The sequence below is a fragment of the Cydia splendana genome, chromosome 19 (genome assembly GCF_910591565.1).
Source record: "Cydia splendana chromosome 19, ilCydSple1.2, whole genome shotgun sequence".
In the NCBI taxonomy this organism is placed as follows: domain Eukaryota; kingdom Metazoa; phylum Arthropoda; class Insecta; order Lepidoptera; family Tortricidae; genus Cydia; species Cydia splendana.
The window spans coordinates 2,466,691-2,486,660 of NC_085978.1; the positions used below are offsets into that span (position 1 = coordinate 2,466,691).

The following is a 19,970-nucleotide window of genomic DNA, read 5'->3' on the forward strand; positions in this document are numbered from 1 at the left end:
TCAAAAGTATAGATACTTTACATTATCCATAAACTTAACAAAAGGAGATATGTCTCGATATGTATAACAATTATTCTGTGGCAGTTACTTTTGAATGCGAACTGGGATTAATATATTATGTCTCTGCTTGGAAGAGTAATAAGAGTATACCAGGGTGGCAGAATCTAGGTTCGGTTTCATACTATACTTACGTAGTGCATAATTGTTTTTAGGGTTCCGTACCCAAAGGGTAAAACGGGACCCTATTACTAAGACTTCGCTGTCCGTCCGTCCGTCCGTCTGTCACCAGGCTGTATCTCACGAACCGTGATAGCTAGACAGTTGAAATTTTCACAGATGATGTATTTCTGTTGCCGCTATAACAACAAATACTAAAAACAGAATAAAATAAAGATTTAAATGGGGCTCCCATACAACAAACGTGATTTTTGACCAAAGTTAAGCAACGTCGGGAGTGGTCAGTATTTGGATGGGTGACCGTTTTTTTTTTTTTTTTGCATTATGGTACGGAACCCTTCGTGCGCGAGTCCGACTCGCACTTGCCCGGTTTTTTTTTTTTTGTTTTGTATCGTATTTTCTCGGAAACGTCCGTATTTGTCATGCTATTACTTTTAGTACCGAGACTGACTGAAATAGCAAGACACGTTCGTACGTTTCCGTGAATAAACAATGGAAAATAATTATGCACTACATCTGTACCTTACTTTTGATGCTGACTAATATACTACGTAAACAGAAACTAAAGCTTTAAACCTGCCATTTGGCAACTTTTTTTCATACATTAAAGTAACATTAGCATACATTTTAGCAACATCTGTAAGATTAGTAGGACATTACCATGAGAGGGCAACGTTTTTCGAGTGAATGTATCTCTAATCTCGATCATTGACTCCCGACCCGACTGACAACCCGAAACGTGCCTTTTACAGTACATTACAAAAAAGACAATACGTAAGCAGCTAAATACCTACTTCCAGACGTCGATTTGGCACGCACCAAAATAATAGTGTGTATTTTTATATTCTTCACGGTATGATCGATACTCGATAGAACCGGAAAGAACCTACGTCCATTGCTACTAGCTTTACCCTAATTGTCATCTCGTTCATCGACTGCTTTAAAAAAACCTCAATTACTTTTTTTAATTAGAAATTTGAACAAGTAAGTAGTAGAAAAAGTAAGAGCGAATCGCCTAGCGTGGTACGGGCATGTGATGCGGAAGGATGAAAGTCATGTGACGAGAAAGGTATTACGAATATGAATGTGGGTGGAGGGAATTAACGGGAGAGGAAAACCGAGGAAAAGGTGGATGGACTGTGTGAGAGATGATATGAAAATTATGAAACGAACGCAAGTGAATGATGAGATGACGGGCGAGAGAGAGGTATGGAAGAAAATGACATGCGGCGCCGACCCCAAGTGAATGGGGATAAAGCGCTTGCCTAAAATGATGATTAGAAATTTGAACAAAAATATTTTTTTTCCTCTTATCCTACATGGACATAACAAAACATCTCTTTTCACCCACCAAACTATGTAACGATTATTTCAAGTTCGCCACACGTGTAAACACTAAATACCAAGAAAAAACAGTTGCAACACAATAGACATTATGATCTAGGATATAGGTACGCCATTTGTTTACAAACTGCACCGCGATCGATGTCTAGGCTAGGCTAGGTCGTCCAGGGCATTCGCAACGTCCTGCATTTGCCATGCGCCATAGTATCCGTGTGTTTCTATATTTAGCGCGCGTAGCTGCAACGGGCAGTTTGTGACCTTTGGTTTTGACCCTGGTAGGGGTTTTATGCGTCTGTCCGGGGGTTTTTTGACCAGAATTTGTGCCTTTTCAACGAAAACGGTACTTATTGTCGGTTTTCAACAAGGCGCTATTTCCATAATAGCTTAAATTTGAAATCGACCTTATCGACAATCGACAACCGAACCGACCTTTTGGTTGAAAACGTCACAGTTAAATGCAATAATTACTCTTCAGCCGTTTAATTTTAACATTGAAAACGTTAAAAAATTTACTTGCGTCTGCCTGTGTTCCTGCGGCTTTTTTTCTGTTTGAAGTGAATGTATACACTCTTCAATTTTATTTCCATATCGTAAGCCACAAAAATGTGAATAATAAAATCGTGCCACACTGTTTGGTGTTTTAAAATCTATCTTTCAGTTACATCAAATACATAATTGGACCACGTAAGAAAGGCAATAATAGCCGATGCATCAAAGAACTTGTAACTTCATGACTGAAATGCACTTCGCTACGATCCTACGATCACGGGACGGGAGGTTCACTATTGGACCCGGTAGTTACGAGCCATGAGCCGTAATAGGTTTTGCCTTGCATGAACTATTTGTTATATTATACCCTCCAACCCTAGTGGTCGCTTTTTATATCATATTTTATATTTTATATATAGTCATCAGCTTATTGTCATATGAAGGTCTAGTATCTCGTGCTGAAGGTTTATAGGTTGTTCCTATTTGTGAGGCCTTATGCTGTCCAGCAATGGGCTCCCACTTCAAACTGCGCGCTGAAAGTTTTGAACACGCCCTTCCATAGGCAACCTAGATAGAGGCATAAAGGATGTTGATGTAGAATGTTTCCTGTTCAGAATCACTCCCGAAAACATCTACAGGACATGTTAGCTAAACTCTGTGAAACTGCGCGCTGAAAGTCTTAAGCAAGCCTATCCAGAGACTTCCCAACTGTGTGCGGACCTGTATTATGATGCGAGGGGTGATTGAAAGTGTTTCATCTGCAAGAGCAGGCTCTTACCTCAAACTGCGCGCTGAAAGTCTTGAACACGCCCTCCCAGAGGCTGCCCGACTGTGTGAGGACCTGTATTATGATGCGAGGGGTGATTGAAAGTGTTTCATCTGCAAGAGCCGGCTCTTACCTCAAACTGCGCGCTGAAAGTCACACGTTTTTTTGAACACTGTTGAACACGCCCTCCCAGAGGCTGCCCGACTGTGCGAGGACCTGTATTATGATGCGAGGGGTGATTGAAAGTGTTTCATCTGCAAGAGCTGGCTCTTACCTCAAACTGCGCACTGAAAGTCTTGAACACGCCCTCCCAGAGGCTGCCCGACTGTGTGAGGACCTGCACGATGTCGCCGACGTGGGAGGTGGCTGCGTGCATGAAGTGGGCGTTGTTATACACGCCCTCGGCCACCACGCGACCTCGCGGCGACCTGCGACAACAAGTCTATCATCAGAACAGTATTGGTAGGGAATACAAGAAGTACAAAGAGTTGAATTGAATTAGGGAGCTAGAGGTAACTGGTCACTTTTCTATCTCCCATCCCTAGGAATTGTACGCCAAAGGCGAACTTAAAGGCGTAAGCGTAAAGGGTTTATATCTTGTAGCAATACTACTTGGCATATAGAGTCTGTCCGGAAAGAGAAATCGTGAAATTTATGGGACCCAATACATTCTACGACTCTTCTCTTTCCGCACAGACTTTACTACGGGCGGTCACCGATAGAAGGGAGGTAGGTAAAAAATTGCTCACGTAGTATGGGTATGTTCCCTAAACGGACCGCATCATCGAATTTAGTTGCGATATAGGTATGCAAAACAGATGGTATTCACGTTCTTCAAGACACTGTTCTATACTGTATTAAATAGAGATGAATAATATTTATTTAGCAAATTAGGAAACTCTTGGCCTAGCACTTAAATTCCATAGTTTGTCTAATTGTTGATATAAATAAATATGATCGCGGATATCACGTCAAGGTTTTTGGCGCGTATAATTAAACTGCTTGCATAATAGGCATTTACTAAAACCAAAAAGAATAGATAGTATAGAGGTCCTGTCATTGTAAATTTTGTAGTCACTGTAAATTTACTGCCATCTATCGACACACGACTAAAACTCAAAATGAAAACGTATAAAGTTATCAAAAAATGTATATATATTGATAAATGATTTTATTATTTTTATATCATTTTGATCCATGTTCATTCACTGATATCTAGGTGTTAAAATTGTTAAATATGAAACGGTGTCGGCACGCCATCTAGCCGAGGATAGGCTAAAGGTGTGTGCGGCATCTATTCGAGAATGACTTATACTTGAATTCCGAGGCACGTTTTTTCCTTAGACTTTATTCGTCTTATACGACGTTACATATGTCTTTGCTAAAACGTTGCTCTTTACAATACATACTACAAAATCGGGAAAAAAATTAATCCTGAGTTGGGTATGTTACCAACAAAAAAAAAATTATAGATTTTATGATATGTATTATTAATTATACATATCTTCAAGATGTCTGATATTAATTATAAATGCAAAACAGTAAACTACTGCCGTACATCACATGTGTATAAAATATGTTGGGGGTCATCCATTAATTACGTCACACGAATTTCTAGGTTTTTTGACCCCTCGCCCCCTCCTTGTCACACTTGGTCACATTTGGCAAACCCCTCCCCCCTGGTGTGACGTCACATTTTTTCAACGTAATCGGCAAATCGAATTAAGTAAGTAAGTATTATTAATATTTTATGAAAATATTTTTGGAAAAATAATATTAGTAATTTTATAACCCGAAATTGATTAGGATAGAAAATTAAACGAATAAAAACGATTATCGTTCCAAACTTGTTATTTAATTGTACAGCGAATTAAATAATTTAAGTAAATAAGTTAAAGTGACGTCACAAATTTTGTGAGTCCCCCCTCCCCCTTGTCACAACATGTCACATTTTCTTGACCCCCTCCCTCCCCCTAAACGTGTGATGTAATTAATGGATGACCCCTTGTATAAACTACAACTCATACCTATTATTAATTACATAATTTTAACCGCTGGAATAAACTTGGATAAAATGGTTGATCTCACTATGTACAGCAGCAGAAGTTGCTAAGCGGGCGAGGTGTTCATAATTACCTTGACGCGCTCTTATTCTCTTAACAATAAAGTCGCGTCTAGATTATTTTGAACACCTCGCCCGCTTAGCAACTATTGCTGCTGCCTGTATGATATGTTGTCTGTGGGAGAACTAAAAGCGATCAACGCAAAAATGTCAAAACTCGGATGATATTTTCATACTACATATGTGGCATCTATCAACTTATGTGTCCCATAGCCGTCAGGCCGTCACTGCAGTCACACACATAGCCAACAATCTGTAACATGAATTCATTTAAAATTATTTACGCACACATGGGGTCCAATATACGCCTCATTGTGCTTATACCTTGACCTAATAGGCTCAAAACATATACATATTCATATAAAATTCAAACAATGGTTTTCAGCGAGTTGACAAGACCCTTTAGACTCTATTCTTTCGTGTTTAAGGTGCTAATTCGTGAGAAGTTTAAGCGTTATGGTTAAGGGCCAATGTTAAAGTGGAAATACTTGAGACTAAACAAGAAACTTTCTTGTGTGAAGGCAATAATTTATTTTTATCGCCACTTGAAGTGTCAAACTATTTAGTTAACTCAAAGTTTTTACATTTTTCCTTTGGATACTGATGTATTCAAGTATTCTTATGCTCAGAAACTTTAGCGCTAATAAGTAACAAATATCTGGGATACCGAGCTTTGCTCGGAAAACATATAAAAACTCAAAAACGCGCGTTTTCCCAGAGATAAGGCCTAGCTAGATCGATTTATCGCCCCCAAAAACCCCCATATAGATCTCGGAAACGGCTCTAACGATTTCGACGAAATTTACTATATGGGGGTTTTTGGGGGCGATAAATCGATCTAGCTAGGTCTTATCTCTGCGAAAACGCGCGTTTTTGAGTTTTTATATGTTTTCCGAGCAAAGCTTGGTCTCCCAGATATTGTATTTATAAATAGACAAGAATTGCTCGTTGAAAGGTATTAGATATTAGTAGGAACTAGAATAAGCTTAAAACGAAAGTAAAACTGTAAAATCCTTGATATTGACATTATTGACCGTAACACTTAGGCGAATATGAAGATTGCAGTTGTATAATTATAGCACCTACACAGTCTACACACTTCGTAGAAATAGAAAGTGCCGGCGGCGATGACTGACGAAGAAATCGCGACCATCTTATGATTGATCAAATGATCATATACATATTTTCTCCTAACGCCCTTCCGCGGCTTCGCACGAGTTAACAAATTATACACAAACCTTCCTCAAGAATCACTCTATCGATTGGTGAAATCCGCATGAAAATTCCTTCAGTAGTTTTTGAGTTTTTCGAGAAAATACAAACACACAGACAGACGCGGCGGGGAACTTTGTTTTATAAGGTGTAGTGATAATGTTAATATTAGAGATGCACCGGATATTCGGTTACTATCCGGTATCCGGCCATTATTTTAATATCGGGCGGATACCGGATAGTGACCTTATATCCGGCCGGATACCGGATAGTAACATTGCTTGATTTCGGAGTAAACAAAATTGGATTTAAGAAACAGTCATGGTCATAATCTTACTCGTTATTACTTTAAATCAAATTAAACATTCCATAGTCATGCACGCGCACTCATTTCGAACCCAGAAATGAGTCCGCGCGAACGTTCACTACGAAACAGGACAAAATCGGCACAATGCGCACTTGAAAAACCGAAATGCAGGTATAGTTCCACCGGCCGAATATTCGGCGGCCGGATACCAGGCCGATGGGCAGGCCGAATATCCGGTATCCGGCCAAACAACTATCCGTTGCATCTCTAGTTAATATTCAAAGAGAAAAATGGGGACTACGTTTGTAATCGAGAAGCGGTCGTCCACTTTCCCCCTAATCCCACTGTAACAGTAATTATGACCAATAGAAACATACAAAGATACCATTAGCCTACATGGCCACCGCGGTTTGTAATGAATTAATTTCCACTCAGTAAGCATAATGAAGTGATCGCAGAAGTAAATAGATGCACCCCGTGCGATTACATCCTGTTGTGTCCAATTCTACAACAATGTACCGTTGGACATCTCAAGTTTTATCGACAAGGGACTACCCCACGCCAATGACCTTCGATTTGAATATCTAACGGCTTTAAGCAATATAGTATATAGTATATATTTTAGGCTAAAAAACTGGTTTTCAGGCCATAACTTTTGTGTTAATTAGTTTAACATTAAAACCCAAGACACGTTTTTCGAGACGTGAAAGACGAACCAAAATATGTCACAGCAAACTAGATACGAAAAATGTGTTCTTTTTGACAATGTTTAAAAAATTCATAAAAAAATAGTATTCATTTCTTTCAAAATCCGGTAGACAAAACCAGAGATAAAAAATTGAAGAATCGATAACCGTTTGTCTTATAATTCTATCTGTATTGCAAAAAAAGGAGATACGGTTCAAAACTTGTAAAAAATCGATGAAAACCTCGGGTAGCCCCTTAACTACAAGATGGAGTGTATAAGCACTTAATAAATAATATTACTACCGTACAGAAAGGACACTTCCTACAAAACCGAAGTTTGACAGCGATTCAGGGACGAATCATGCTATCCCTTTCGGCTATTTAGGGTTGTCAAAATGCAAGTCATTATCTTATCTGTGGTCGTGCACGCAAAAGGACGTCAAGTGGTGCCAACCCTAATAATTGCTCGGAGCAAGACTGAGTCGAACGGAGCCGAGTTTACCCGAAAGGAGGAGTGTCTCCCCAGTTATAAGACAACTCGCTAATTAATTATGGGAACGCGACCGCAGATATCAGTCACGTCAAATACTCTTCATTGCACACCTCAATACGGAAAACGACTTAATTGTTAATGCCGACATAAAATATAATCGAAAATAATAATTGAAGTCTGGCGTCACAGCCATGCCGTATACCATCATTACAAGCGTAAGGTACGTAAAACATGCTATTACAACGTAATGTAGTATAGCCATCAGTATAGATAGCTACGCTTAGTAATTAGAATAATGATGGATTCAATCTTCGCATCTGGAACGTCTGGAAACAGATAGTTAAGTTTTTTATACGACTAAGGTTTGTAATTCCTACACTTTTTGCTTGACGTTAGTTTGCTTTAAGTAATTCAAGTAGAGATGGGTAACTACCCGGGTAAATACCCGAGAGCGGGTATTTGCCCGGTAAATACCCGATATTTACCTACCCGCGGGTACGCGGGTATTTTCGTTTTTCTTCTAAATTTGATGTGTTTAATGGTATGTGAGCAGGGTTGGGCAAAATACTGGCTTCCACGTATTTCAAATACAAATTACAAAATACATTTTTAAAAGTATTTGAAATACCAAATACAAATTACTTTGGTGACGGGTATTTGAAATACAAAATACAAATTACAGTGTTTAAAATAATGTATTTCAAATACAAAATACCTTTCAATTTTTTTGTTTAATCATTTAGTTTTTTTAACGAATATCCTTTCCTAAAAACTTATAGGGTCATTGCGCTAGTTTTCGTCCACTTGACGAAATTTGAATATCAACCTACATTGCTGCACAAATTTGGACTGATTTCAATCCTTAATGTCGAAACAATATATATATCTGTCTACATATCAAAATTATGGACCAGACCAGGACTGGTCCATAAATTCAAAGTCGCTCAGCGAGCTATGGAAAGGGCTATGCTCGGAGTCTCTCTGAGGGATCGTATTCGAAATGAAGTTATCCGTCAGAGAACTAAAAAGTCGTCGACATAGCCCACCGGATTAGCAAGCTGAAGTGGCAGTGGGCCGATCATATTAGCCGTAGAACCGATAACCGTTGGGGTAGACGAGTTCTCGGGTGGAGACCGCGCATCGGCAAACGTAGCGTAGGACGCCCTCAGACTAGAAGGAGCGATGACCTTCGCAAGGCGGCTGGCAAGAGCTGGTTCAGAGTTGCCGCAAATCGTGCTCAATGGCGTGCAATAGGAGAGGCCTATGTCCAGCAGTGGACGAGAGTAGGCTGATGATGATGATGATATCAAAATTATATTTCGCAAATAGTAAATTAAAAATGAAATATATTATTTGCTAATCCGTCAAGTAGTCTAAAACTAGAGCATGGACGGAAACTACTGCAATGACCCTATACCCTGGCTGTTGAAGAAAAGTTCCGCGCAGAATAGCTCGCGCATTGTATTTGCCCTCGTACAAGTCGTACATTATATTTAAATAAACGTTCCATTTTAGGATTATAGAATTTAATAAAATTTATTTTGTAGAAATGTATTTTGATGCTTGAAGTATTTGAAATACAAAATACAAAATACATGTGAGTGCAGTATTTGAAATACCAAATACAAAATACTTTTCCAGGTAGTATTTGAAATACAAATACAAAAATGTATTTCAAATACGTATTTCAAATACATGTAATTGAAATACTGCCCAACCCTGTATGTGAGTATAAATAAGATTAATTTAAGTATTTTTTTATATATAATGTTACATAAAATGTATGTTCAAACTAATTACGAAAAGGTTGCTATGAGGTGAAGTTCGATTTTAACACATCAGTCCAATTATGAAAATCGTGTAAAATCATTCCCCGGCTTCCGGAAATGTTTTAAAATGCTTTTAATATACATTGGAAAGATGAAAATAAAGAATACTAATGAATGATAATAAAAAATATTGTGCAGTATCCCAGCTTGAGAAGCTTATAAGTCAAATACAGTTAGTTTTAGGACAAAAATGTATGTAACCTTTTTTGTAGAAAATTATGTCTACTTTAGTTTGTACATACAACACTTTTCGATATTAAAGACAGATTCCAAGAAATATGAAAAAGTTCACTTTTGCCCCCCTCCCCCCAACCGCACCCCCCGCCGACTGAAGTTGGAATGTGTATTATCAACGAATAAGTACGATAATTTACTCAAGTCTAAAAAAAATACTCTTATGACGGCCGTTTTTTAATATTTATCAAAATTGTACTAAAAATTCCTTAGTTACAACTTCAACTGCAACTAAACCATTTCATTTTAAATGACACACAATAATTACAGCCATTAACTCGGTTTATATCTCCACTTTAACACAAATCGACATGTGCAACAAGAAATGAATCTACCCGTCCATTTGGGTAGATACGGGTAAATACCGGGTAGATGGGTATTTACCGGGTAAATTTACCTGGGTGGGTAAATTGGGTAAATACCCGCGACCCATCTCTAAATTCAAGTGATGTTGATTTTAAAAATCAGACTTTTTTGTGGGTGCTGGCGGCTCTTTAACCAACTTAACAATTACCACCTTAAGGCTTCTTCAGACCTTGCAACAAATTGCATGCAATTATAGTTAATGGGGTTGGCAACTGTCAATGGTTTGCATAGATGGCGCCATCATAGCTTTTCATGAGATTTGGCTTAAAAGCTGGCATTCAGGGCATAAAATTCCATACACATTAGAATTCCTAGAAATACTGTATTAGTACTTAAAGAGAACACGAGGTTTTCCCAACTAAAGCGGGTTCTGAGTCACAGCCGCTTGTCCGTCTATCATTGTTAGCTCGCTGTTCGCGGATGCTTAGCTATTATAGAGCAATAAGTAAAATGCTGTGACTCATCCAGCCATCATAATCTTAGCTTTCAGGGCCCGATTACAATAAGTATATTTGTCAAAAGCTTTTATCGCTGACTGTACTTTTCTTTCAATAGGGACCGTACGCGTTGGAGGGTCTGCCATCTTGTGGCCTGAATCGGAAACATATGTGCACATGTACATTGCCAAACCAAGTGCTACCATCTACCGTTCTAGTCGGTACGTTTCCTTGTGCATAGTAGGTTCTGCCATCTTGTGGGCTACATCGGAAGATTCGGAAGCATAAACGACACATTTACGCCTCGCCCCAAAAATCTGATGGCTCCTATGCTGCCCCCTATAGTTCATGCACGGGGCCCTATGTACTCTACGATCTACGAGACAATTCTAACAAACCCAAACACAATTAGGTTTCGTTTGTTTTATTACAGAGTTCCTATGGCCACCTCTTGTGTCCATCGTCAGATCAGCTCGATTACCATAATATTGCATTGTCACCCAATTTACATAATGTAGGTAAGTGAAGTTTCAGCTCAATCGAATAATAGTCAAAGTGTTAATTGAATCAATGTTGCAATTTTTGTCAAGTAACTTAGGCATGCGGATCTAGAGTTAGACCAAGAAAAGTCTGCAGCGATTTTGACAGCCCACGCAATGCAAGTGTTATTTATACGTCCTAATACCATAGAAGTTTGACGTTTAAAATAACACGTGCACTGCGTGGGCTATAAAAATCGCTGCAGACTTTTCTTGGTCTAACTCTATTATCAATGTCATGTCTTCCTAGCGTATCTCGGCATTTAAAAAGTTCTAACCCACAAAAATCTGTCAATTTCTTTCACAATTTATTGTTATTTATTTTTATTTATGAAAATGGATCTTTTTTGCTTAACTAAGTCAAATTAAAAGTACAGACGATGGCACAGATATTCAATAGTAATCATAAACGAAAATGATGGCGTAACAGCTAGACCAACGGGCTATAAAGTTAACGAGTACACAATAAAATCACTTGGCTACCGTTATGGCAGGGCCCATATAAACGACGCACAACACGACAAAGTACCTACAAATGTATTTTTCTCCGAAGTCCAACAAACATTTAGTTACGGCAATGTAAAAGTGCATACAGATAAACATACAGGGTGGAAGATTTCTAGGGACTGAGCTGAAAGGATAGTGTTATCTAAGTGATCTAGAATCGAGTTATTATAATCGTAAAACTCGATTAAAAAGTAAAACAAAGTGGAAATATTTTTATACCAGTGACAACCCACAAAGTTATTTACATATTAAATTGACACATGTCATTCAAAGGATCTACTTGCTAGGGTTGAAACATACAGATTTTTGCACTAAGATTAACAAAGTGTATCTCAAAAACGGTTGGAAATATTAACGTGATTAATAAGTGAAAAATTAAGTATGCAGCCTAAACAATTTCCCGTTTGCGTAAAAGTCCTTCGTTCTGTTCCACCCGATATATCTGTAGTATCACGGGTTATTCCGAACATATCAGTGATTCCCCGGGGTTTTTCACATACGTCCCTATGTCAAGAGTTGCCATATGGCAAATTTAGATGCTAGACGTCATCAAGACCAAGGCTCGGAACCGGTTTTTCCTTCATACAAAAAATACCGGTATTATTACGTTCTTTTTAATTATTTAATTTTTAATGAGACAATCTAATAATACGAAGTTGTTAACTAAATACGTGATTCAGTCGTACGTAAAGAGCATAGAATAATTTAAAATATTGGGCTATTTCGGGTTTTACAAAAAAGCCGGTTTCGAGCCCTGTCGAGACTTGCTAAATTTAACACCCAAGTTATCAAATGGGCATCATCATCATCACCATGTCGCGAATGCGAACGTCCTTCCTCCTTCGTTTCCTCGTCAAGCCGGCACAACTGGCGACAAAAAAAGTTACTAAGGTGCTAACATTTATAAAAGAAAAGGGATGACTTTTTTATGTGCGATATTGTATCCAAAAAATCGCCACATTGCAGACATTGTTCGAAGGCTTCAAAATTTGCTAAATTTAGCACCTAAGTTGGGCAATTTGGCATCACTACACTAACTTGCAAATGTGTCCCATGAGGCCATTACAAATTCGCGAATATGAATGTCCTTTCTCCTTCGCTCCCTCGTCATCTGGCAAGGAATGTCAAGGTCGCAGTGTCGAGTTCCCGGAATTCCGAGACGACACGCATTACCGCCTTTATGGATTAAAAAAAGTTACTAGTGCTAAAATTTAGAAATGAAAAGGGATATTTTTTTTGTGCGATATTGTATCAATAAAGTGGCCACATTGCAGATTTTGTAGTGCTAGACGGCTTCAAAATTTGCTAAATTTAGCACCTTTAAGCAAGCTGGGCAATTTGGCATCACTACACTAAGTTGCGAATGTAATAAGACATTTTTTATGACATATTATATTGACAAATATATAATTCATGTGGATATGTATTTGTCAGGAGGATACAAAGTTCATGAATACACATTAGGCCATTACTAATTCGCGAATAATAATGTCCTTTCTCCTTCGCTCCCTCGTCAACTGGCAAAAATGTCAAGGTCGCAGTAACGAGTTCCCGGAATTCCGAGACGACACGCATTAACGCCTTTATGAATTTCGAAACGGTGTCATTAAACGCCACGGTCAATTAAGCCTTTGAACGATTTGCAAGTCTTGATTACTGAAGTCAACGTTGGAAAAGAACAATAATAAACCGGCCAAGTGCGAGTCGGACTGAGCCTGGTGAAAGACACAGACGGACGGGCAGCGGAGTCTTAGTGATAGGGTCCGTTTTTACCCTTTGGGTACGGAACCCTAATAACGTACTAGGTTACCTAAGTACTTTTCTAGGAAATACCTATGCGATACCATCACTACATTAGTAGGCAGTAAATGTATGCACGTGCATGCATCGTCGCTATAACACCGTGATTTGCTGACCTTAGCTGACTCACTGTCTGTTGATGCCAATCTTATGCCTTTGTCCTACAATGAAAACTGGCCATGTGCGAGCCCGAATACATCAAAAAAATCTGTTTATTACAGTTCAATGTTAGAGGTACAGTCAGAACTCAGTTACAATCTCTATATTTGGAGATTATCTTATGAAAGAGAAAGACACCCTGTCTTCCCTTGAAAGAACCCTTCATGCGCGAGTCCGACTCGCACTTGGCCGGTTTTTTTGTAACTTATGAGATTTGTTGGGTGTATTTAGTTTAATAGTTTATATCAACTAAAGTCTGTCAATTTTCAGTCAAGAGTTTTTTACACGAAGACGAACAGTTGTGATGTTAGCTACATAGGAAAGTATGTAGTTTTGAGGCTTGGGTCTGACATATTTAACCGAACAGGTTAAACACCTTTTAAAGTGTCCATAGGCTACAGCAAACTAAAGCAAAGCAGCAAACGCTTACCACTAGATTTTACACATGCTTGTTTGCCACCATTTTAATGTACAAACAATCTCTCTGCTTAGCTTTAAAGTTGACTAGTAAAGATTACCTTATGGCATTCAGTACGCCTTTTGAAATGTAAGGTTTTTCTTTTGTGCAATAAAGAATATAGAATAAATAAAGTACAGTCACGTGTAAAAATATGGATGCACAAATCATTTCAAAAATATGTCCTATAGCCATAGATGTAAGTAAATTGAGGTAGATATGGTACCAGGCGCACGATCGTGAGCCATTAAATATAGGTTCCGGAACCTATATTTAGTTAGTCGTGACGTTCATAGTTGACAAAACTAAAATTTGATCCAACAATTTTGACAACTTGACAGGTTGGCGTCACCCATAGGTGACACCACACACGTCTACATAAATAAAAGGTCATTGCCTATAGCTCTTATGTCAGCGAATTAAGAACTAATATGGGACATATTTTTGAGTATGTTGTCTTTCTGGTTCCAGACAATAAATAAAAAACATCAATCATCTTATTTCAGGACATTGCCTCAATGTCCAAAAATAATCATCTCTTATTATTGGCAATATCTATGAAGGCATTATGAAGGCTCACTCGTGCCAATAACAATGGATGTAAGTTCAACGACATTCATTCACACCATGCATCATTTTCATTGAAAGTTATCCATAAAGTCTAAACTGTGTGACAGTAAAATAACATTTAACGCCACTTGCACCATCCCACTAACCCTGGGTTAAATCGTTAATCAAACGTTAACGATCGTCATTACCAAACTAGAATGGAATTGGGCGGGATATGTTGCTAGGCAGAGTGATGGCAGGTGGACTAAAATGTTAACAGAATGGTGGCCGCTTTCAGATGAAAGAAACGCCTGGCGTCCGTTGGCTCGTTGGGTGGACGACATCCGGAAAATTGCGGGTCACTTCTGGATGAGATTAGCTCAGGACCGGGGTACTAGAAGCGAGGCCTATGCTCGGCAGTGGGCGATAAAGGGCTGATATGCTGATGATGATGAAACTGTTAACCCAGTGTCAAATTGTACAGGTAACCATGGTAGCTCCAGGTTTGACCGGTTAACCCCGGGTTAGTGGGATGGTGCAAGTGGCTCTTAGTGTGAATATAATACAGTCTAGATTTGCAATAAATCGATAAAAACATTTAGCTGAAAGCCGAGGTTCAACAGGCGATTATTGTAAAGCATCATTACGGTCAGTACGCTTCGATAGATCCCAATAACGAAAATATCCAAGTTATTAGATTATATAAAAAATATCCGGATACTGCCCTAAGTACCTATTGGTAAACACATTGCACTACTAAGTACACCTACACTTATAAGCAGATCGTAAATGTTATAGCATTTTTGATGCAGCGGAGTGGTGTTAACGGAATTGGTATAGATAATTCCAACTGAAATGGTAAGTTAATGTTCATATTAACGTAATCATTAGGGTTGAAATTGTTTATACCAATTCCGTTAACACCGCTCCGCTGCAAAAAAAATGCTATAAAATTTACGATGTCTGCTTATAAGCAGTCATAAATTTTACGTCAAGTGCATGTAAAAAACGCGGTTTAAACTTAATAACAAAAAACATAGCCAAGTGAACTGTTGAGCAAGCAAAGCAAACAGTTCACGTCCCAAATGATAGATGGGAGGCCGTTATCAGGCTGATTTTATCGTCACTGATAACGGCAAACAGGTCTGCTTTGGGAATAGGAACATGGTTATATTATATGTATTATATTATAAAATACTGGATTCTGCCCGGTCCTTGGTGTAAAAGGATGATTTCTGTGATTTTTCAATTTTAGTTTAATGAATAGAGTACGCTCCTAAATAATAAAAAAATCTTTACAGTACATATGGTCCTATTTTCCCGCAATAGTGCGTAAAATAGCACTTTTCGTGCGATGTCAAAAGTTTAACGCATTCACTGCCAGGGGGCGTGGCCTAGGAACAAACTTGTATGACGGTGAACGCACATGTGCGTTGGGGGCAGTGAATAAATAACTATTTCTAAACCAAGTAGCTGATCAGATTTTATTAAAATATAGCTTATAGTTTTCGAGTAACATGGCTGTGATATGGATATGAGGAAACTATAAGGTTTTTTTTTCTATTTTGGCTATGGAACCCTAAAAAAGTTTATTTTATACAGAATGTCACTTGGTCTGTTTAAACATTGTTCATGTACCACAACATACCTAAATATTAATACTAGCAGTAACTAATATAACCTTTCACTTATTTATTAATTATTTAAAAATAAACGGGACTTAACCAATTAATGCATGGGTTAATGACCTTAAAATAATATTCTGTATTTACAGCATTGTCAATTAGCTAATATAATAATGTTATACTAATTGCATGAAAGCCTTATCATCCTAAACTGATAAATGAATGATTACGGAGAATTTAGAGGGGTGATAACAGGGTCATGACCCTCAATAGACTATTGTAAAATAATGAATTCCAGAATCTACATTTGACATTTCTCTAGCAATATAACCCGCTAGAGCTGGATTGAACTAACTCTGCATGCCAATAAAACCTACAACCATTAAGTTATTTTATTCATTAGTAGTTCGTTATCTAGAGGTGTCAGTTTATTATTTGAAAATCAAAAAAAAGTTATCTTTTTTAAAGTTAAGCATTATTATCCCTACTATTATTATAAATGTGAAAGTAACTTTTTTTTTTACCTCTTCACACACTTAACTGTGAATTTAGACCTTGATATTGGGTATTGACCCTGCCTGCGAAGCCGATGGCCCTGGGTTCGAATCCCGGTAAGGGCATTTATTTGTGTGATGAACACAGATATTTGTTCCTGAGTCATGGGTGTTTTCTATGTAACATATAAGTATGTATTTATCTATATAAGTAGGTTTATATCGTCACCCATAGTACAATCTATGCTTAGTTTGGGGCTAGGTTAAGATGGCTGTATAAGATGTCCCCAATATTCATTTATTTATTTAGTAGGGTAGTTTTTATCAATCATCATCATCCTTCCATGTAGATGAAGTCACGGGCAGAATAGTGTTTAAAAGTCAAAATCTAACAAGTAATTTTATGTGCAATAATCTAGCTTTAATGATTTATGATGCACAGCTGTTTAGTGCGTTAGTGACAACGGTACTAATGCACCTACTCCTACTGGTGTCTCAAAGCTTGTCACTTGTAAATTTTAATTGAATAAATTTGCATACAACACATGGTGCAAATGAATCTAGTAGTGTTGTGCAAAAGTTAATATTAAAATGACTAGCAAAAAACATACCTACAGTAGAGACATTACGCTGCCTTTGCACTGAGTCAGAGATGTGAAGAGATATGCGGAAAACAACCAATAGCACTGCTAACTAATAACAGTACTGCTGTTATTAAGGTTAACTGGAAGAGATCCCTGAAAGGGATAAGTTCGCCTTTGTACTAATGATGTGTGTTCTTTCATGTTTTTTGTTTCTTTTTGTACAATAAAGTGTTTTACTACTGCTACTGGTAACCAATTACTAATCTAGTTACTTATTGGTTTAACCTATTACTGCTGCTAGATCTCTGTTTGGCCCGAGGGTTAACTGGTAGAAAATGCCTTCTGGCATTAAGTGCACCTTTTGTACAATTTTTACTGTGCAATAATGTTTAATTAAATAACAATCCAGCAAAAGTTGTAATCCAGCAGAGTGGAGAAGGCAACCTATGTTACTGGTTGATTCCTGCACCTCTCCTGTTACCTCCACCTCAATGGAAAGGCAGCCTTAGTCTTAGTCCAGGGCTGCCATAATATCATCACCTACACTGTTAACTGACAGTTCCTAAACCTTATCACAAAAGGCATAAAGTCCACCGATGGACAGTTAAGAGTGTCGCTGTTTGTACTATAAGTTGACAATGCCGAACTAAGCGACCAAAAACCCCAGATTTTTGAGTGAAATTTGGTTTTTAGTTGTACTAAAGCTGGTTCCTAGGGATTTTCCTGACAAAGGTTGTACCTAAATATTTAGAAGAAAACCCCTGTGGGGGTGGGGTATAATAAAAATTAAAAAAAGGAAACTGGCATGTGGCATACTTAGCCATTGTGAGCTCATACAATACCTTTTTATAAAGAATATAGAATAAGAATAGAATAATTTATTGAGAAAATCTTAAAAAGAAGAAGTATTCAACTTTATATAAATATAAATATACTCAGTATACTGATTAGTAATTAGAAACCTTTTTAATTTTTTTTTCGGTAATTGTTGTTGAATTTTACAGCATTTGTTTGACTGTTATAAAAATAATTCCGAAAAATATTATTTCCAACTTGTGACACTCAAATTTAGCAAATTCATCCCTGTCTCCGAGTGGATAGAAATTTAAAAGTCTACATTAGACACATTATAATCATAACAAGTATAATGCTTCAGACAATCAAGGGGTCAGTGTGATTTAAATACAAATACAGAAACAAAGAAAAGCCAAAGCTAAAATAGTTACCTAAGACAGATCTTGACAAGCAGACATGTCAATCACACCCTCCGACAAAACAAAAATAAACCTTTAAAACACTCCAAAGTTTAAATCTGACCAGCCCAAACTAGAGATAAGAAAGTGATCTAATTAACATCTTTGGCAGTTTGCCAAATATCATCATTTAGCTCTCACGGGCCCAAACAATAGTGAAAGGGGTTAATGAGTATAATACATACTAGTTACACCTCAGGAAGTACTCCAAAAATATCCAGATACAACACTTCCACTTAGTTAAGATGGGTTTTTAAACGCACAATGTATTCACACGAGATTCGCTAACGCGTATTCTGCATATAAAACGTGATTAATTAGCGAAATTATTATCCCAGGCTCAGGGATCAGCTGATCGCACGCGTCTATATTAATCAAGAGTACACGGTAAAGTAGGGCAAACATCTAGACTAGCGGCGTCCGACACGACTCGGTCGGCACGGCGCGCGGCCGCCCGACTGGCACGCCTCACGACACGCCGACTCCCCACGATACAAAACACTTCACCACCGTGTTTACCACCAGCTCTACGTACTCCGTAACCCAAAAACTGTCAATCTGACATGATCAAAACACCAAATTCGCAATGTGAGAACGGCGATACGAGCGAACAACAAAGACATGTCAACTCGTTCGAACTGAACGTAAAACTATAGTTACCTCGGCGGCCCTTGGCGATTTTTGCGTTTGTTGTTCATATCTCCTTCGCCCGACTGCCCCGGCGGGTAGGCACCTTCTCGTCTGCGCGTAGGGACCGGAATTTTGGCTAATTAATATCACTTCTTTTACAACACAGTCCTTTCAACTTTCGCGGATGCACAAAACTGCAGTTGAAACTAGGAGTTAGCGCTCGAAAGGAGGCAACAAGGATTCATCGAATTCACTAATGTTGGTTTACATTTGCCAACAAATATAAATTAAAATATATTTGAGTACAAAATCGCGGTTCGATTTATTATCGGGAACTAATCCCGAAAAATAAACGGGTTGGCAGATTTCTCGTGCCTGCAATCAGCGCAGGAATACAACATGGCGCTGTGACGTATATCAAACGAATTGCAAAAACCCAAAATCACACTCTTATGATTACGTTTTACCACGCAACAATCACTTAAAATATATCTTAAATTTAAGATATTTTAAAAGATAAATATTATCACACGCTAGTAAGAAATAAATTATAAGGTCAACGTTTGAATGACTTCCACTTATAGCACATCCAATATGGAGGATGAAAGGTATTTGACTTTTGGTGTTGCCATATAAAAGGGGAAAACTCCATAAACAACTGGACATCAAATTGATTTTGAAATCCTTCATAAAATGTGTTAATAATCGTGAATCAGTCTTATGTAGCTAAATTAAACATTAAAATAATGTAGTTAATAGAGCTTTACTAAAAAAAATAAACAGTACATAAAGTGGTTTTATACATTTATTCAGAATACGTGTATCCGAACGGAACAACAACAAGCAAATAAATTTTTCAGTGATGTTACGTGATAAATCAATTAATTATGAAATGTACTTACCTTTCCAG

The 19,970-nt window shown here is 37.9% G+C and overlaps 1 protein-coding gene across 1 annotated transcript in view; it reads right to left on the reverse strand.

Annotated features, from left to right (window-relative positions):
- Positions 1-19,648, reverse strand: part of LOC134800354 (ataxin-2-like protein) — a 59,757-nt gene extending 40,109 nt beyond the window's left edge. Inside the window, exons 1-2 of the mRNA XM_063772854.1 lie at positions 19,091-19,648; positions 3,051-3,204 (exon numbers count right to left, since the gene is read on the reverse strand). Coding sequence (XP_063628924.1) covers positions 3,051-3,204; positions 19,091-19,128 — 192 coding nt within the window. The 5' untranslated portion in view covers positions 19,129-19,648. The remainder of the gene's footprint in view (positions 1-3,050; positions 3,205-19,090) is intronic.
- Positions 19,649-19,970: the final 322 nt, after the last annotated feature.